Here is a 21,079-nt window from a genome sequence, read left to right on the forward strand (position 1 = left end):
TCATGGGGCTGAAAATCCAGTTTTTCATGCAGTTACGCATAATAAAATCTGACAGATAATCAGGTATTACTGCTGATATAATACTTACATGCTGGCTAAAGTTTTAAACATTTGGAGCATATCATGAGTCTAGTGTCGCAAAAGTACACTCAGCGATATAGCAATTTGTAACGAGTGTGTCAAAAAAAGATCCTCATGTTGTTTGTTTAATTTTGCTGTAAGTACATTCTTTAATCTATAATGTATCCATCACGAATATATTATAATGTAAAACAACCTATAAATATGACTTTGTAGGCCAAATAAACATGCTATGCCTTAATTTTAATTTACACATCACAAAGTTTATCGCTGATTTTCTCCAAACTTGAATTTCTGTTAAGATGACGATACCTTGAACATTTTTGCTAATTCCTTTGGATTGGCTACACCAAATTTACCAAACAACCCTAAATTTAAAGATAATTAACTGTAGTTTTGGAATATCCAATAAAACAACTTTTCATTTTTTAAATAAACCCGACTCATTTTGTGGTGACATGCCCCATTTGTTGACTTCTTTATTTGTTTCTTGTTTCCCCATGTTATAATTTAAGTATAATTTACAGCTGAACCTAATTCTGTGACTCAAGAAGTCCATTGTGTTCATATCCCTGTTCTTAACCCTATGAACTATAAACCTAGACATTGGTCCCTGTGGCTTATTTATTTTAACAAGTACAGTGGTGCTTGAAAGTTTGTGAACCCTTGAGAATTTTCTATATTTCTGCATAAATATGACCTAAAACATCGTCAGATTTTCACACAAGTCCTAAAAGTAGATAAAGAGAACCCACTTAAACAAATGAGACAAAAATATTATACTTATTCATTTATTTATTGAGGAAAATAATCCATTATTGCATATCTGTGAGTGGCAAAAGTATGTGAACCTTTGCTTTCAGTATCTGGTGTGACCCCCTTGTGCAGCAATAACTGCAGCTAAACATTTCCGGTAACTGTTGATCAGTTCTGCACACCGGCTTGGAGGAATTTTAGCCCATTCCTCCATACAGAACAGCTTCAACTCTGGGATGTTGGTGGGTTTCCTCACATGAACTGCTCGCTTCAGGTCCTTCCACAACATTTCAATTGAATTAAGGTCAGGACTTTGACTTGGCCATCCCAAAACATTAACTTTATTCTTCTTTAACCATTCTTTGGTAGAACAACTTGTGTGCTTAGGGTTGTTGTCTTTCTGCATGACCCACCTTCTCTTGAGATTCAGTTCATGGACAGATATCCTGACATTTTCCTTTAGCATTCACTGGTATAATTCAGACATCATTGTTCCATCAATGATGGCAAGCCATTCTGGCTTAGATGCAGCAAAACAAGCCCAAACCATGATACTACCACCACCATGTTTTACAGATGGGTTAAGGTTCTTATGCTGGAATGCAGTGTTTTCCTTTCTCCAAACATAACGCTTCACATTTAAACCAAAAAGTTCTATTTTGGTCTCATCCGTCCACAAAACATTTTTCCAATAGTTTCTGGCTTGTCCACATGATCTTTAGCAAACTGCAGACGAGCAGCAATGTTCTTTTTGGAGAGCAGTGGCTTTCTCCTTGCAACCCTGCCATGAACACAATTGTTGTTCAGTGTTCTCCTGATGGTGGACTCATGAACATTAACCAATGTGAGAGAAGCCTTCAGTTGCTTAGAAGTTAACGCTGGGGTCTTTTGTGACCTCACCAACTATTACATGCCTTGCTCTTGGAGTGATCTTTGTTGGTCAACCACTCCTGGGGAGGGTAACAATGGTCTTGAATTTCCTCCATTTGTACACAATCTGTCTGACTGTGGATTGGTGGAGTCCAAACTCTTCAGAGATGGTTTTGTAACCTTTTCCAGCCTGATAAGCATCAACAATGCTTTTTCTGAGGTCCTCAGAAATCTCCTTTGTTCATGCCATGATACACTTCCACAAACATGTGTTGTGAATATCAGACTTTAATAGATCCCTGTTCTTTAAATAAAACAGGGTGCCCACTCAAACCTGATTATCATCCCATTGATTGAAAACACCTGACTCAAATTTCACCTTCAAATTAACTGCTAATCCTAGAGGTTCACATACTTTTGCCATTCACAGATATGTCAGATATGTAATATTGAATCATTTTCCTCAATTAATAAATTACCAAGTATAATATTTTTGTTTCATTTGTTTAACTGGGTTCTTTTTATCTACTTTTAGGACTTGTGTGGAAATCTGATTATGTTTTAGGTCATATTTATGCAGAAATATAGAAAATTCTAAAGGGTTCACAAACTTTCAAGCACCACTGTATATGGGCTGTACAGAAATGATAGTACAGGACCTTACAACCATGCAGTTAATTAGTAATAAGATCCTACTAAAAGCTCTGACGATACTTGCTAGTAAAGGTTTACAATGACACATTTGCTGCTTATTTGAAGAGGAAGCAGAATGAGTAAGCCATTACTTCTTTCTCTGCTGTATAGTTGGCTTTCTTGCTTTAGAAAGGGAATAGACAATGATAGTTATTTTACTGAATGTTAAGAAATTGCAGCTGTACTTTATTAGGCCATTATTATTTTATGATTGGTGGTTACAGGTACGAAATGTTAAAATCAAACTTTCTCCTACAGTGGATATTGGTGACATAGAGTTGAAAAATGTCATTCAAAGTAATGCACATGGAGAGGACAATCCGGGATTTGAGGCTGAGGTACGTAGATGTTTGGAGAATTTGCCATTTGCCAACATAACCAATGAATGATTGTATACTTTACCTATATAGAAAATAATCAAATGTTTGCTCCTTTGGGTCTCTAGGAGGAAACAATGTCAGATCACAACAGTGAGACAGCAGAGAAAGATTCAGAAAAAGAGTCCAAATTATTTACAAGGTGTGTATGGAGACTATAGTTGAATATATAATTGGTTACAATATATTGGAACCTATTGTTGAACCTTTTTAAAAGTGATTTGCAAATAATATATAGTAACAATTAATAGATACATTAAGCACATAATTATGACTTGTTTGTGGACAATATAGCAAAATATGCAAACCCATCATGGCTACTGAAAACTTTTTGAAGGCTCACTCTAGAACCTTCAGATACCTTGCCCTGGGGATACTTGCTGCAGGTACAAAATACAAATCATGTCACTGTATTAATAGCACTGGATTCCTATAATCCTAAATGTCTCGTATTTTGCTTTACAACACAGGCTATGTGGCATACTTTGTTGCTGCGTGCTGGTTGAACTTCCAGAAAGCCACTGCTCTTGTTGTCCTTACCAGTGTGGGTGTGTTTTTCACATTGTATGATTTTGTGAAGAGGTCCAAGGGAGACACTATAAAACACTTCTTAAAGCCTGCTGTTAGATGCTTTAAAGCCAACATCAGGTGGATAAAATGGTAAGTGCACTTTGGACATGATTTGTACTTTCTACTTTGAAAGCTGAGTTGGCAACACCTGGTTTACCTTTGAATTAGACAATAACTCTCGATATTTCCTAACTTGCCACACATATTCTTATTTAATTTTTCTCAGCCTCTTTAAAAAGAATGTATAAATGTAAAGTTTGTTTGATATGTTGCTTTTTCTGAAACAATTATCATAATTAATGAATTTTAGAAAGACAAACCCAGCTTATTTTATTTTATTCGTATGTTACAGGGTTTTTATATTAGTGGTGATAGGACTGTTGGTGGCCTGGCTTGCAGTTGACACAAGGCAAAACCCTGAGCAGCTCATCTCATTTGCTGGTGTCTGTCTCTTTATCATTGGCTTATTCATCTTTTCTGCAAAAAGATATGCAGTGAGCACTGATACCAGAAACTCATATCCAGTACCAGTCAAAAGTTTGGACACATATTCTAATTCAATGTTTTTCTTTATTTTTATTAATTCAAAGACTTAATATCTTAAAGTAATGATGGACTGTCATTTCTCTTTACTTAGTTGAGCAGTTCTTGACATAGTATGGATTACTATGGTTGTCAAATAGGGCTATTTACTGTATTTTTATTATTACATGCACTAAGCATGCAATAAATTCCACTAATAAACTTTTAACAAGGCACACCTGTTAATTGAACAGCATTCCAGATTACTACCTCATGAAGCTGGTTAAGATAATGCTAGGTGTGTAAAGCTGTCATTAAGGTAAATGGTGGATATTTTGAAAAATCTAAAATATGAAATATTTTAACACTTTTTTTTATCACACAATTCCTTATATGTCCCATGTTATTTCATAGTTTTGATGTCTTCAGTATTGTTCTGCAATGTAGAAAAACAGTCAAAATACAGAAAACCCTGTGAATAAGTAGGTGTATCCAAACTTTTGACTGGAACTATAAATATGCATGCATTAATTGCTTTCCCCAAAATTTTAAGTGACATAAAAGGACAAATTCAAAAGTAAATGAAAAATGATCAGTTTAAGTACAGAAATAAAAGCAAGTGTTATCCTTGATATTGTCTGAAGAGGTAGGTATTTTTGCAGAAGGAAACATCCTTAGATTTCCTGGGAATCTTATCACACTGAGGTTATCTAAGAGTCCCTGGTAATAAGCCCTGGTTTCATGATTTTATTGAACTGCTGATAGATTGATACGACACAAATGCACACAAACTCTGGGTCTTTCTCCACAGGTGTGCTGGAGGACAATCTTCTGGGGTCTTGGTTTACAGTTTGTCATGGGCCTGTTTGTCATAAGGACTGAGCCTGGTTTCATAGCTTTCAAATGGCTGGGAGCACAAGTACAGGTTAAACAAATTATTTCACAGACAAATTAGTGAATCAGTAGTTCTTCATGGTGACTGATTCAAATAACATGAAAGTGGGTCTTTATTTTATGCTGTTGACACAAGGTATCCACGGAGCCCTGAAAGGGACATGGAGGAGAAAAAGATGTACTCTTATGAGACTTTGCAATAACTGCGAGCTCACACAAAACTTGTTCATTTTAGGTCAATGTACTTCTGGGCCACTTTGGCTACATGGAAACCACAATAATGGAGCGTACACACCAGTAGAAGTTCATAGAATTTTGCTGCTCAGTGGGTGTAATTCACTTAGCGCTATATGAAACCTGGAGAGCTCATGGCCTATTCCCTGCTGTAGAGACGAGTGAAGCCATCTGGCCGCCATATTACCACTCTCATCGCATGTATTTGGCTTGTGTGTTAAACCGTGGTATCCAATCAAATTTGCCCCAAGAAAAGCATCTCCTGACTCCCCCCCCCCCCCTTCATTACCTCCTCCTATTTTTTCCACTTTACCCACATTCCTTACATATCTCTATAATGCTCCCCTTCACTGTTAGGTTTTTTTTTTCCAGTTCAGTCTCTGATAATTACTGTAATTATTTTTACAGAGATTATTTCAGTTTTTTCTCTTATACAGTGTACCTTTCTCTTTCATATATTTCTTCTTCCTTATACACACACACCCCCACACACCCCCACATACATACATACATACATACATACATACACGCACACACTAATTATTATACCAACACAAAGGCTGTACAATACTTCCTTTCTGTTTAGGACAGTTGTTGAATTATGAAGGGATCATTTTCTCATGTTATTCGTTATTTAATCATGCACATTTTGTCAATTTGTGCAAGTGAGTGTGACGTGTAGATGATTTACATAGTCAGTTGTGCTTAGCCTTAGATAAATGAAAATAACTACTGACCAAACTAGAGCAATAACATCTCTCTTTTTAATTTGCATCCCTCACTGCCTTTTCTGCCAAAGGCTATGATCCTTCTTTCATTAGGCTCCTGAGTCTACTCAGTTCATTTCAGCCGTTAAACTTGAGCTCTCACATTCAATATCAACTATGTCTAGACTTTGCCTTTGATTTAGTCTGGGACATTTCCATTGAAAATCTGACACAGTCAGAGTGTTCATCCCAGATATCAATGTCATATTTTCAACAAAAACAGACAAGACGATGAGACAGACTTTTCTCTCTCTCTCTCTCTCTCTCTCTCTCTTCCTATAGGAGGTCCACGCAAATGGTGCTGTGCACACGTGTAAAAATGATCACACACTAGCTATCAATACTCACAGGTGAAATGTCTGTCTACAACCTTTGACCTGACAATTTGTACAGTTCCCTGCTGCACATGTAGGCATTTTTCTTCTAATTTTTCTCACCAACTACATAAATAACTTGTCCAATTTTGTGTAGCTTCCAGTAGTCTAAATGACAGTTCCGCTCCGCGATGGGGGTGGTAAGATGGTGGCCAGATTGCTTCACTCTGATGAGCTTATGAGCTCTCCAGATTTTATATAGAGTGCAGTGGTGTAACTGCAGTAACTTATGAGAGACACATGCAGAGAGACGATGCGATTGGTCACATAGATACCCTAAATGTTGATAATGTAGCGCAATTTTGAACACACTACAGCTTGCGCTGGTAAAACAATAGAAAACGAATGCTTTGGAACATCTCACAAAACTCGGATACAGATTTCTCTCATTTATGTGAAAACCATATGCACTGATATATGTGTGTGTGTGTGTGTGTGCAGCGATTTCTTTTAACTGTTCTTTCTCTGTGGCAGAATGATTGGACAACATATGTCTTTAATAATAATAAAACAAAACCCCATGAATTTTGATCCACAATTTTTAATTCATTTTGTGTTTTCTGAAACAGATAATGATCAAAAATATACATACACCCACTCTTATTATTAATTCAGTGGTGCAGATAGTTTCAAAATGTCTTTGATTTCTCAGTGCAGATCTGAGAAAGAGTATTATAAATTGATATGTCAGGAATGTCTCTTGGAACCATTTCTAAGCAACTTCAGGTTCCAAGATGATCAGTTCAAACAACTGTATGCAAGTACAAGTTATTGGGAGTTGTCGCCACTTTGCCAAGCCACTCTACTGGAAGAAGACCCATACTGTCACCCTCAGCTAAGATGAAACTAGATCAGACATTGTGGTTTTTGTTGTTTTGTTTTTCTTAAATATGTATGTTATACAATTATTCTGACACAAAAAAGAGTAGTTCAGAGAAGTAACTGAAAGCCAATATTGTTATGGCTTTTGTGTCCATATTCTTTCTTTCTTTCTTTCTAGACATTTTTAAATTACACCCATGCTGGCTCATCTTTTGTCTTTGGCAGTCTGGTTGAGTCCAACATCTTCGCATTTCAGGTCAGTGAGGATCAACTTTCTGCAGAACACTGACTAAACTGTTTTTGTGTGATTTATAAAGCAACTGACTTGATTCTGTCTATTTTTCTGTAGGCTTTACCTATAGTGATATTTTTCAGCAGTATTATGTCAGTACTTTACTTCCTTGGTGTGATGCAATGGATTATCATGAAGGTGAGGGTCATTATAATCTTGTAGTATGTAACATCCTTGGAATGAGTGTATTTGTGAACATTTTGTCTGTTTCTACAGATTTCCTGGATTATGCAGATAACAATGGGAACCTCTCCTACAGAATCACTGAGTGTTGCAGGGAATATATTTGTTGGACAGGTGATTATAATCAATCTTTATTTTTAATTTGAGAATTATTTTAATATTTTTCAGTATCATTATATGTACTGAGTAAAAAGGCAGACTAGGAGTCTGTTTCATAAATGTTACATTTTGTGATTATGCATGTATTCATTGTAATTTCTAAACGGAATTGAGTAAGATGGAAACAAATTTGGTCTAATCCCATGCTTTACAATTGGCTATGCTAAAACCTGACCTTGTGTTTAGCACAGGTTAATTTGCATATTTTTTAATCCAGTAATCTCCTCATTTAACCCAATAATGTAAAAAATGTAATCCAGCAACCAGATAAATGTGTCTTCTGCACCTTTTACAATTTGCTGAATTTGAACTGAAATAAATTCATTCTTTCAAAAAAAAAAAGCATCAGCATGAGTGGTGCAGAATATCCAGGCAACATTTGATTATTCTCAAGCCTTCAGAATAAAATAAAATCACCTTGAATATGTAGTTCTGTCCAAACAGTGATGTTAATAGCTTTGCTTTTTTTATATATATATAAGACAGAAGCACCACTGCTAATTCGTCCCTATTTAAAAGACATGACCAAGTCTGAGATGCATGCTGTCATTGTTGGAGGTTTTGCCACAATCGCAGGCAGTGTGATGGGAGCTTTCATTTCATTTGGGGTAAGAAAGATTGTCACTCTAAAAGATCCAAATCCACAATGATCATTTTTGGGGTGATCATCAGGCATTTTTTCAACATCACTGGAGCATAGAAAAATGCACACACCATCCACTTTAATAGGGATACCTCTACACCTGCTCATTTATGCAGTTATCTAAACAGCCAATCATGTGGCAGTAGCACAATGCATAAAAATGAATGTTCACATCAAACATCAGAATATTGTTGATAATGATAAGAGAGGTCAAAGGAAAATGGTCAGATTAGTTCAACCTGCCAGGAAAGATATGTGAGACTCACATAATCACTCTTTATAATTGAGGTGAGCAGAAAAGCTTCTCAGCATGCACAAAACATGGAACCTTGAAGTTGATGGGCTACAACAGCAGAAGACAACATCAGGCCACTGCTGTCAGCCAAGAACAAGAATCTGAACCTATCATGGGCACAGGATTACCCAAATTGGACAATTGAAGATTAAAAAAAAAATAATTCCCTGGTCGTCTTCCCGGTTGTCAACTATTTAGCTTCAGTGAGCCTATGCCCATGATAGCCTTAGATTCTTGTTCTTAGCTGACAGGAGCAGAACCTGATGTGGTCTTCTGCTGTTATAGCCCATCCACTAGTATTGTATTGAACAAGAGTAGTGTATTGAGACCAAGATAAGACCAAGACTTTGAGAAGTTGAAACCAAGTCAAGACCAGGACCTGACCAGTGCATGTGAAGGGGGTGGGGAGGGGTGACACCTGTTAACAGTAAACAAAACAACTATTCAAACTCACATTCACACCTATGGGTAATTTTAGAGTAGCCACTTGACCTAATCCGCATGTCTTTGGATTGTGGGAGGAAACCCACACAGGCATAGGGAGACCGTGCAAACTCTGCACAGAAAAGCCCCAGTCAGCTGTGATGTTCAAACCCAGAACTTTCTTGCAGCAGCGCTAACCACTGCACCATCATGCCGCCCCCAAGTCAAGCGTGTGTTCATGGCATGCTTCATGGTTTATAATCTTTTGTGCTGATTTCAAGATTAATGTTCACAGATTGATGCATCCTCTTTGATCGCTGCCTCTGTAATGGCTGCTCCATGTGCATTGGCCATGTCCAAACTCTCATATCCTGAAACTGAAGAGAGCAAGTTTAAATCTGATGACAATATCATCATAGAAGGCGGGTGAGTTCCCAAAAAATATGAAGCGGTAATGTTCATAATATGACATTTGTGCCCAAAAGACTATTTGTCTATTTTTCTTGATTAGTGGTGAACAGAATATCCTAGAGGCTGCTTCTGCTGGAGCATCTGAATCTGTTGGGCTTGTGGCTAACATAACTGCCAACTTGATTGGATTTCTTGCCATTCTGGAGTTCATCAATTCAGCTTTGAGCTGGCTGGGTGGAATGGTGGGATATCCAGACATCACATTTGAGGTCCAGTATCATCAAAATCATGATGTCCTTCATTATAATGGCTCTAACAGTAATAAGCAGCATGTTAAAAGTGACTTTTGCCTCCAACACTATAGCTCATCTGCTCATATGTATTCATGCCGGTGGCCTTCATGATGGGCATACCATATAGTGAGTGCTTCACTGTGGCTGAACTTATTGGCACCAAACTGTTCCTTAACGAGTTCATAGCTTATGAGAAGCTGTCAAAACTGAAAAACAATCGACTAAATGGCATCACAGAAGTGGGAAAATACATTACAGTGAGTTGCTCTACTCTGCTCTTCAAGCTCAAATTTTGAAATACACTGTATATCTTACTACAGTGTCTTGTGTTTCAAATGGAAAATATAGAGTATTAGAATTCATTCTGAATTCATTTAGGCTTGTGAAATATAAGTCAAGAAGAAAGTTATACTTTGTCAAGGACAAAGAAAAAGCATGACTATTTCTGCATCTGCTCCTCATTTAACTTAATTAAACCTTTAAAATGATCTTAAAAAATAAAATGTAATGTAAATAATGATTAACAGTTTATAATTAATAAGGCAAGCATTTCAGTATTTGCTTAGAAAAACTTTTTTTTTAAAAAGTAGTAGAAATATTACATTTGGTTATGTGAGTTCCCATTTCCTCCTTAAGTATATAGTCTGTGTCATTTAAGGTCAGATCAGAAATCATCAGCACCTATGCACTGTGTGGCTTTGCCAACTTCAGTTCACTTGGAATTGTGATTGGAGGCATGTGTGAGTATCGACTTTCATACAAACATCCAAGCTAAGAAAACTTAAATTCACATGATTGACAAGATTTCATAAATAAATAAATACATAACAGTAATGCTGTTTTCATTAAGCTCCATTAAGCTTTGCTGTCGAAAGTAGTATAGAGATGAAATAAAGTTTTGCAGAAATCAGTGAATATTTTGTACATATTATGCATGATTGGTACATCTACAGTACATGTACAGATAGATCTACATAAATAAGAAGCATTAAAAATAAGACTTATGGATATTTAAGTGCTACTTCACAAAATAGAGTATGAGACCTATAGAACTTTCCAGCATGCTCTTATCGAGACTCTCTCTCACCTAACTTAATTTAACATCTTTCAAAAACTTTGTATTAAAAAGATACAGTGTTAACAACATTGACAGTTCTATAGCAAAGCCATGTCTTCTTTTGCTGTAAAAACTGTTAAACCCTCATCAGTGAATTGCTTGCATTTTCCCCAGTATGTAGCTCATGGTGATGCCTCACCTAGCATGTTACTGAGCTAGTTACTTCCTAGATAGCATTAGCAAACTGAATGACCGTGAAGGGAAGATGATTAGCTTGCTAGCAAGATATTATACTGTATTATATACTGTTTAATATCAAAATTGAGTTAATACTTTCCCAAGTCACATCATATTGAAACACATTATGTGAACTTTCTTTTTGTAACACTTCTAGACCAACAAACTGTCAACGACATACATCAGACAAACCATAAATAAACACTTTCAACAGGATCAGTATATATTAAGCAGGGAGGCCTTCACTGTACTGATATTGTAACTAGCAACCCAATGTGAGTGAACAAAGTGATGGCATAAACTAAGACTGCTAACACTAGCTAAATTTTGAAAACAATTTACTGTTGAAATTTAGGTTAGGCAGTTCAGAATTAAATACCTAATAGTTAACAGCAGTATATTTAAGACATTTTATGACTTTACATTTCAAAAATGTTTTAAGATGTTAAGACTTTTTAAGAATCTGCAGAGCATGGTGGTAAATATTAACTGTCTGTAACAAAAATGTAGTGATGCAGGAGGATAAGAATTACGTGTTAATAATGTCCATGTCAATGATGTTTGTTATGACAGCTTCTATTTGTCCTTCAAGAAAAAGTGACATTTCTGCTTTAGTGCTAAGAGCCTTGTTCACAGCCACTTGTGTGTCCCTGATTAATGCTTCTATTGCTGGTAAGTAATGCACACAAGCACTGTAAATCCTAATCAGTTGCAATTTAATAGCTATATCTCAGATTAGGATCTGATGTTATGAGTAATAATAATAATAATAATAATAATAATAATAATCTGACTTCCACATCACTGCCTCTCTCTGCAATCTCTGTGCCATGATAGCCTTAGAACAACTTATAGCTCATCAGAACAGAGGTGGCATAACTTTGTATTCTGTTCTTTGAATCTACCCTGATGGTGATTATTCTGTGCACTTTATACTGTCTGCTCCATCTCTGTGCCTTGTCTGTGGTCACATCAGCATGCATTCATGAGTGACGCCTCAAATTGTTACTCTCGTCCATGCACATCTGTGCACACCACAAGGAGTAATTACATGCACCTGTCTCAGATTAGAGCGCAATCAGCAGGTGCTTAATAGGATGCTGAACTTAAACAGGTTTTGCAAAGTAATGCGCTCAGTACCTGACTTTACCAAGCCTTTTGGTTATCCCCTTCAAACATAATGTGTACAATTGTACACATGAAGTTCCATAACATATAGGATTATATGCCCACTAGTTGTTTTTTACAATAAACTCTTCCAGCAATTACATCCATCTATTACCACCACTTTACTGATATCTGTAAACTATTTGGCACAGGTGCTGATTCATCTTTAAGTTAGGAAAACATCTCAAGTTGTGTTCAGTTCTTTTGTTTTGGCGCCGATTCTTACAGGAAGTGGTGCAAAGCATCATGGGAGAGAATTCAAAATGGCGGCACCAAGTGAGCGATAATAGGATTCAGTTCTTCTGTTTTGGCGCCGGTTCTTACAGGACGTAGTGCAAAGCATCATGGGAGAGAATTCAAAATGGCGGTGCCAAGTGAGCGATAATAGGGGAAACAAACACTCGGCGACCGCTACAGTGAATAACATTGATTAGCTCACTACAATGGCACCTGTCAAGGGGTAGGATATATTAGGCAGCAAGTAAACCGTCAGTTCTTAAAGTTGATATGTTGGAAGCAGGAAAAGTGGGCAATCATTGGATCTGAGCAACTCTGACAAGGGCCAAATTGTGATGGTTAGATGACTTGGTCTGAACATCTCCAAAACAGCAGGTGGGGTGTGGGGTATTCCTGGCATGCAGTGGTTCAAAGGTAGGACAACTGGTGAACTGGCTTCCAAGGCTCACTGATGTACGTGGGGACCAAAAGCTAGCCTCTGGTCCTATCCCATAGAAGAGCTGCTGAAGCACGAATTGCTGAAAAATGTTGGGTATGATAAAAAGGTGTCAGAACACAAAGTATATCACAGCTTATTGTGTGTGGGGGGCTGCATAGCCATAGACCAGTCAGAGAGCCCATCCCAACCCCTCTTCACAGCCAAAAGTGCCTACAATGGGTACATGAGCATCAGAACTGGACCATGGAACAATGGAAGAGGATAGCTTGGTCTAATGAAGCCGTTTTCTTTCACATCATGTGGAGGACCAGGTGCATGTGCGTTGCTTACCTGGGTGGGAGACATACATGTCAACCTTTGGTCAATCAAACCTGTATAACCAACCTCCAAAATCCTTATTTCCCTTATAAAATCCTTATAAGATGCAAATTAAAATAATTTACCTAAAATTTGAATGATAATTAACAATGATATATCCCAGTTACTTTTTATTCAATATTAATAACAATAAACCTTCAGAATGAATACAAAGCTCCAATGTTTGACAAAAACACAAAGTGTCACTCTAATGTTCTGAATTGTACTCCATGACAGCTTTTTTAGCACTCTGCACCAATACCTCACTAGGCTGCATGTCACAGCAAGTGTCTAGCTGTGTTGATCTTACACTGCAGTAGGCCAGGTCAGTGTGTCTGCATTCAGGTTCTTTCTGCTCTCTGTGTGTGTGTGTATATATATATATATATATATATATATATATATATATATATATATATATATATAATATATATATATATATCTTCCTCACTTGAGAGAAAACTCTCTCACAGTCAGCATTACTGTAGGGTAAACAGAGCACTGCTTAACTTGAACTAAAACGCCCACTACCTTGTGTTTTCTGTCTTTTCCAGTTGTTGGCATATCAGTTTTTGAGCGCGCAAATACTGTCATCAGTGGCTGATTTTGCCTTTGGCTTGCATTCCGCTGATGTAGTTTCGATTTGAAATGTTCTTTCACATCATACACTCCCGATGCTGCAACTTTGATGTAACGCGCACACAGTGTGCATATTCATTTTTGGAGGCTGCCGGTTGGATTACGCCATTGAAAAGGTCCTTTCATTCAGGGAGAAACCTACCGCTGTATTGTGTTTTGAATTTCTTTGCTGGAGTGCCCATTCAGAATCTTTTCAGTCGCTATTGAAAGTTGCTCAGGTGGAAATACGCTTTTCAAACAAAATGTTACTTCACGGTTGCTGGGATTCTCGCAATGCGGTGTGCACATGATCAAAAGTGGAACAAAGTCTCGCTACCACGAGATAATGCACAATTTCATAAGACTCTTTACTGGCTGTCTGTGCTTTCTGTGGTGTACAGTAGGTTTGTAAATGTTATGCGCTCTTATCGTGGGAATTGATTGTAGCTCTAAATAAATATTGAAGTTTTTTTTAAAGAATCCGTATAACTTTATTTGTACGCCCGTATACTACGTTTATTGAATCAAATCCGTATAAAATACGGACATTCCGTATAGGTTGACATGTATGGGGAGATGGCACCAGGGTGCACTATGGGAAGAAGGCAAACTGGTGGAGGCAGCGGATGCTCTGGGCAATGTTCTGCTGGGAAACCTTGGGTCCTGGCATTCATGTGGATGCTACTCTAACATATACTACCTACCTAAACATTGTTGCAGACCAAGCACACCCCTTCATAGCAACAGTATTCCCGAATAGCAGTGTCCTCTTTCAGCAGGATAATGTGCCCTGCCATTGTTCAGGAATGGTTTGAGGAACATGTCAAAGAGTTCAAGGTGTTGACTTGGCCTCCACATTCTGGACCAAAAGAATTTTGGTACCAACAGTTGCCATGCGACCTCAGGACAACCCTTAGATGTTGTAAATGCTGCTGGCAATCAGTACTATAAATAATGTCATCTAAGTAGGCAGAGGCATGCACACTGTGGGGACAGAGGATTGTCCATGAGATGCTGAAACACTGCTGAAGCCCCAAACACAAATGAAAGGGTGACAAATTGGTGGAAATCAAATGGAGTGGAAAAGGCTGTTTTTCATAGATTTAATCAAGGGACTCTGCCAATATCCCCTTGTTAAATCCAGTGTTGAATAAAAGCAAGCTGTGCCTAACCAATTGAGTAGTTCATGAATAGGAGGGATCAGATATGCGTCAAATTTAGACACTGCGGTGACTTTTCCATAGCACATACAGAACCTGACCACCTTGTTAGTCTTGGGAACCAAGACCACTGGGCTGCTCCAGTGGCTGTGCGACTCAATTACCCCCATGTCGAGCATTGCTTTGAGTTCATTGTGAACTACTTTTTTTGTGCTTGAGGAGCCAATATGGGCAGTTTCGCACCACTGCCTCTATGTGGAGAGTCTCTATGTGGTACTCAGTGAGGTCAGTACAACCACAAAGGGGTGAAAACACATTGCAGAATTTCTCCTGCAAACTGACAGCCTGTGCTCTCTGGACAGTGAGAGGTGGTCTCCACAGGGGACCAGGGTGAATTGGGCCATGTCTTTTGGACTTACCTCTGGTCCCAGTTCCACCCCCTCAGGAACTACCCTTGCCAGAGCCACAGGAACCTCCTCCTCTCCAAGGTTTCAGGAGATTGAAGTGTTAAATTTGGCATACATTGCCCCCATTTGTGCGCCTGACCTCATAGTCGACCTCCCCAATTCGCCGTGTGACCTCAAAGGGCCCTTGCCACTTGGCGAGTAATTTTGAACTCGATGTGGGCAGTAAAATGAGCATCTTCTCTCCCTATGCAAATTCCTTTAGCTATGTCCCTCTGTTATACAGGCAGGATTGACATTCTTGCACCTGTAGCAAATTCTCCTGTGTTAGGTGACTCAGTGCATGGAGTTTTTCTTTCAGGTCAAGAATGTACTGAAGTTCACTTTTGCTTTGTGATGGTTCCTCCTCCCAGTTTTGTCTAATGACATCCAAGGTGCCACGGGCCTTGCGTCCATATAACAGTTAAAATGGGGAAAATCCAGTGGAGGCTTGTGGTACCTCATGCACTGTGAACAGAGGGTCTAGCCACTTATCCCAGTTTTTAGCATCCCCATGAATGAACTTAAGAATCATGTTTTTAAGTGTTTGATTAAATCATTCAACTAGTCCATCCTTTTGCAGATGGTGAACACTCAATTTAATCCCCAATAATTTGTACAGTTCACACAGTGTACATGATATGAAAATGGTGCCTTGATCAGTCAGGATTTCTTTTGGAATCCTGACTCAGGAGATAATGCAAGAGTGCCTCTGCAACACTATGTGCAGAGATATTGCAAAGAGGCACTGCTTCTGGGTATCGCATTGCATAATCCACTGTAACTAATATAAAAAGTGATACCCACATACAGGTTGATCTAATGGCCCAACGAGATCCATCCTAATTCTCTCGAAGGGGATCTCGAGTAATGATAATTGGCACAATGGCACTTTTGGAATGACCACTGGATTTACCAGCTGGCATTCGCGACAAGCCACACACACACACACACCACCTGTGGACATCAGCATGAATCCCTGGCCAATAGAAGCAGACCATGAGACAATTTGTTTTGTCCTGACCTAAATGCCCAGCTATAGGATTATGATGAGCCGCATGGAATAAAAGTTCCCTACGGCTCTTTGGGAACAACTGTGTTGTCTCTTCTTTAGTCTGAGTGTCCTGCATTGCTTGATATAACCTATCCTTAATAATGGAAAAATATGGGAAAGAAAGTGCAACATTTGGCTGGAGGTTTGGGCCATCAATTACTCTCACTTGGTCAAAAGCGTACCTCAGAATCTTGTCTCGCATTTGTTCTAGTTGGAAATCCCCAGAAGGATTTCCCAAAGATGGAGGAGGAGTGGTGCCCTCCCCACATCATTATGTGGAGCTGACACAGACGACCCTGAGACTGCCTCCCCAGCCAATGTGGCCACAGGAGGTTCTCCTGCAGGACCCTTCCACCACTAACTGTTTTATTAGAGTTCTAAACCCTGGCCAGTCTGTCCCCACGATAAGTGGATGGGTGAGGCTTGAGCTAACCGCTTCTACTCTATGTTCTTCTCCCTGGAAATAAAATAGTTATGGGCATTAGCAGATATTTGTGAACATCCCCATGTACACACCTCACCAGTCTTGCATTTCCTAGTGCCCTGCATTGAATCAGGTTTTGATGCATGGAGGTCTGATTACAACCGGAATCCGCCAAAGCCTGATGTGTACCCCCTTGAATATTACATTACATGGCATTCAGTAGACGCTCTTATCCAGAGCGACGTACGATGAGTGCAAAAGTCAGGTACACAAAGTGCTGAACTTCTAGACAAGAAAGTTCTAATGCCAACTGAACAAGTGACAGCAATACCTAGTGTAATATACTGTTGAAAAACCAATACTCAAAACAGCCAAAAGAAACAAACCAACCAAATAAAAGTATAACTAAAAACAGCTAACCCCAGGCTATGCCACACACAGCCTGGGTTGGTCTAGACCAAAATTCAGTTACACAGTGGGCAGGGAAGGAGGAGGGAGGTGCAGCCTGAAGAGGTGAGTCTTCAGTCTGCACTTGAAGGCGGTCAGGGAGTTGGCAGTTCTGACCTCAATGGAGAAGTCATTCCACCAATGGGGAACCAGGACAGACAGTAGTATTGAGCAGGTTGTGCAGGAGCAGACAGGAAGAGGGGCCAAGCGACCAGTAGTAGCGGAATGTAAGGATCTGGCTGGCGTGTAGGGGTGGATCAGACTCTGGAGGTATGCTGGTCCTAACCTCTTGAGAGCTTGGTAAGCTAGCACCAATGTCTTAAATTTGGTATGAGCTGTGATAGGTACCCAAAGAATACTCAGAGATGCAGTACATTCCTGCTTGATCTGGGGAAGCCCGTGCTGTATCAGGAATGTGAGTCAGAATCCCTACCTCTTTGCAGAAATGCTGATTCAGGCAAGTCCCAGCCTTCCTGCCCTGTTGACAGACCTACCTAGACTTGCTCCTGATTTTGGTGAGCATGGACAGGTCCACCTGTGGAGAGAGACCACAGGTAGCAGCAGCACAGACACAGAAGGAGAAGGTGTGAAGAGACATGAGCAAAGACATGAGGACAGGGAGTGGGTTTCAAGTGAATTGGCCCCCATTTCTATGGGGCTGGGGTAGGCAAGGAGAAAAAGGGGGAGAGAGACAGAGAGAAGCTGTGAGAGCACCTGCTCCCAGAAATCCCACCAGATGGTCCTCAGTCAGCTAGATTCCTCAGTCCAGTGACACCTGTCCATGGCACTGGACCCACTCCACTGTTCCTCTCAGCAGCCAAGCAGTGAACTGCCCCAGTGCCATTGCGTTAAGAACCCCTTTGATGTCGTGATCTTCTGCCCCCAACCACCAAGGCAGGTGTCCCAGAGCTGCTGGCTATACATGAACAGCTGACTGACTTCCTTCAATGTCAGTGGGCAGAAGCGCTGGTGATGCTGCTGGGGGTTGCGGCCGATGCCTTGCAGGATAGTATATTTCAAGTCGCCATACACCAGCCTGTTGTCTGTGGGCAGCTGTTGGGCTGTGAGCTGGGCTTCCCTGGTTTGGTGTGGCAATAGGTGAGCCACTCATTGCTCATCTGGCCACCCCCACAGCTAGTTCAAAGAGCACCAGGAAGGCCTCTATGTCATCATGTAGGATCATCTTAGGATGCTGTGGGGGTAGCCCATGGACTCTGTGGTTGGGGCAGCTGTTGGCAGAATGTGATGCAGGATCACCTGGCAGTCTTCCTGCTGGGCCTGTAGCAATGTCTCAAAGTGCTGATCTTGCTCATGGTGGATGGCAACCAGCACCTGGTGCTGGTTCTGTTGGGCAGTGTCGAGGGCATGGATGAGCTGCTTGAATGGTGAGGACTTCATGAAGGAATTCCCCCCCTCCCAGGTTTTGGCACCAGTATAACAATTTTTTTTTTTTTATGCTGGGGTAAATGAGGAACAGGGAGGCAGTCTTCACTTATTTAATGTTATATTCCCTTTTCAGTGACTAAAACAAAAAAAATAAGAATACTACACAAACACACACGGGGTGACACAGCTCTCTCTCTCTCTCGGTCTCTCATTACTGGCTATTTGCAAGACACAAGATGCACATTAATAGACAGTAATTAGGCATAGGTGTAACTCATCACGTTACCTACTGGTTCAATCTGACTATTTGCCATTCACAGTTGGCATTTGACCACACCTTCACTGCCACAAGTTTTTATGGACATTGGTTTGTGCATGGGGCATTTTCATGCTGGAACAGGTTTGGGCTAGGCCCCTGAATTCCAGTAGAATTTAATTCCACAGCATACAAAGACATTCTAGACAATTGTGTGCTTCCACCTTTGTGTACACAGTTTAATTCCCACATATGGTTGTGAAGCTCATCTGTCCATATACTTTTGGCCATGTAGTTTATGTCCAAGTATATTATCAAAAAAAGTTTTGATCAAAATGTATTTTGTTCTATTTTCAAGAATTCAGCTGTAGTGATTTTCCAGAATATCTCACATATCACACATGTACATCCATTTGATTTACCCACATTGTGCAAGAATATCATGCAACATACCGTATGTTTAGAACATTCCATACCAGTCTCTTTACAGTGAGCTAGCTTGATTGCTGACCATAATGTTGGTGCTTCTCAAATTTCAAGTGAGAATTATACCTAACTGAAATGTCTTTCAATGCATTTAACATTGAAAATTGTTAAATGGCAACATCTTCAAAATATTTTTTTTATTGAATTTCCACTTCTGATCCAAAGTCACAGTCATGGGAAAAAGAAAGTACACCCTCCTTTGTATTTATCTGGGCCTAAATAACAGTTGTGTGGTCTTCACCAACTTCTATAAACAAACAAATAACCTCAGATGACAAAAGGTAATCTTTCCCCCCCAACAAGTAAAGCAACATTCAGAAACTGAGTGGGAAAATAAGTACACCATTCCTATTTCCAGAAGCATAATTAGCAGCCAGGTTGTTACAAATGAAATACATAAGTTTAGTTGATTATCAAGAAGTGTTACTACCTTTAGTAAATCAGACTTTTGGGTAGTTTGGTGATCTGGAGCACTCAGATGTGTGTTGACATCATTCCAAGAAGAAAGGACATCAGCCATGACCTCAGATACACAACTGGCCATTAAAATATACCATTCTACAGTGAGAAGGGGAGAGCACTGAAGACTATTGCCAAGTTTCCCAGCAAATTAAAGGGTCAGACCCTTTAATGCTCAAAAAATGAAATAATAATAATAATAATAATAATAATAATAATAATAATAATAATAAGCAGCCCAAGATCAATGGTGTCAAAGGCTGCACTAAGGTCAAGCAATACAAGCAGGGAGACAACTCTGATCAGATGCCAACAGTAGGTCATTTACTACTTCCACTAGTGCTGTCTCTGTGCTATGATGAGGTCTAAATCCTGACTGATACATTTCATGGATGTGATTCCTATGTCGATATGAGCTTAACTGCTGTGCCAGTTTTTTTTCTAGGATCTTTGAGATAAAAGGGAGATTTGATATTGGCTTATAATTGGATAGCTGACACAGGTTAAGGTCAGGTTTTTTTTAATCAGGGGTTTGATAACTGCTAATTTAATGGATTTGGGTACATAGCCAATTCTAAGGGAAGAATTGATCATTTTTAGAAGAGGTTCAATTGGTGACCCCAACCCACCACCACCATTCTTCTGCAGGATGGCTGCAACCACACACTTTACATTCTCTCCCCTCCTCCACCTCTTCTTGCCCTGCCTCATCCCCATTTCATGACTTTGCTCGCACCTCCTCAACAGACCCCCTGGCTGAGCACACAACCCCAAGAAACACCTTCATCCCTCCCCCACCCCTCACCCCCACACTGATCATCAGCGAGGAGCAAGTGAGTAGATAGCTGAAGAGACTCCATGCAGGAAAATCAGCAGGCCTGGATGGTGTTAGCCCCAGGGCCCTGAAGACCTGTGCCCTCCAGCTAAGTGGAGTACTTCAGCATGTCTTCAACATGAGCCTGGGTCTTCAGAGGGTCCCCATGCTGTGGAAGACGTCATGCCTTGTCCCTGTACCAAAGAAGCTGCGTCCTAGTGACCTCAAAGACTACAGGCCCTTGGCATTGACGTCACACATTATGAAGACCCTGGAGAGACTCATCCTGGAGCAGATCTGGCCTATGGTCCAACCACTTCTTGACCCCCTTCAGTTCACCTACCAGCCCTGTCTTGGAGTAGAGGACACAATCTACCTG

The 21,079-nt window shown here is 39.8% G+C and overlaps 1 protein-coding gene across 1 annotated transcript in view; it reads left to right on the top strand.

The window, feature by feature from the left end:
* Nucleotides 1–2,375: 2,375 nt before the first annotated feature.
* The window catches only part of slc28a1 (solute carrier family 28 member 1), a 61,522-nt gene continuing 42,818 nt past the window's right edge, over nt 2,376–21,079 (top strand). The window contains 18 exon segments of the mRNA XM_060922981.1: nt 2,376–2,430; nt 2,433–2,480; nt 2,659–2,738; nt 2,846–2,919; nt 3,072–3,163; nt 3,248–3,437; nt 3,700–3,841; nt 4,681–4,794; nt 7,139–7,216; nt 7,310–7,390; nt 7,469–7,549; nt 8,077–8,202; nt 9,251–9,381; nt 9,467–9,635; nt 9,731–9,916; nt 10,038–10,052; nt 10,303–10,399; nt 11,527–11,625. Coding sequence (XP_060778964.1) covers nt 2,376–2,430; nt 2,433–2,480; nt 2,659–2,738; nt 2,846–2,919; nt 3,072–3,163; nt 3,248–3,437; nt 3,700–3,841; nt 4,681–4,794; nt 7,139–7,216; nt 7,310–7,390; nt 7,469–7,549; nt 8,077–8,202; nt 9,251–9,381; nt 9,467–9,635; nt 9,731–9,916; nt 10,038–10,052; nt 10,303–10,399; nt 11,527–11,625 — 1,858 coding nt within the window.

This window comes from Neoarius graeffei, chromosome 6 (genome assembly GCF_027579695.1).
Source record: "Neoarius graeffei isolate fNeoGra1 chromosome 6, fNeoGra1.pri, whole genome shotgun sequence".
NCBI classification, from domain to species: Eukaryota; Metazoa; Chordata; class Actinopteri; order Siluriformes; family Ariidae; genus Neoarius; species Neoarius graeffei.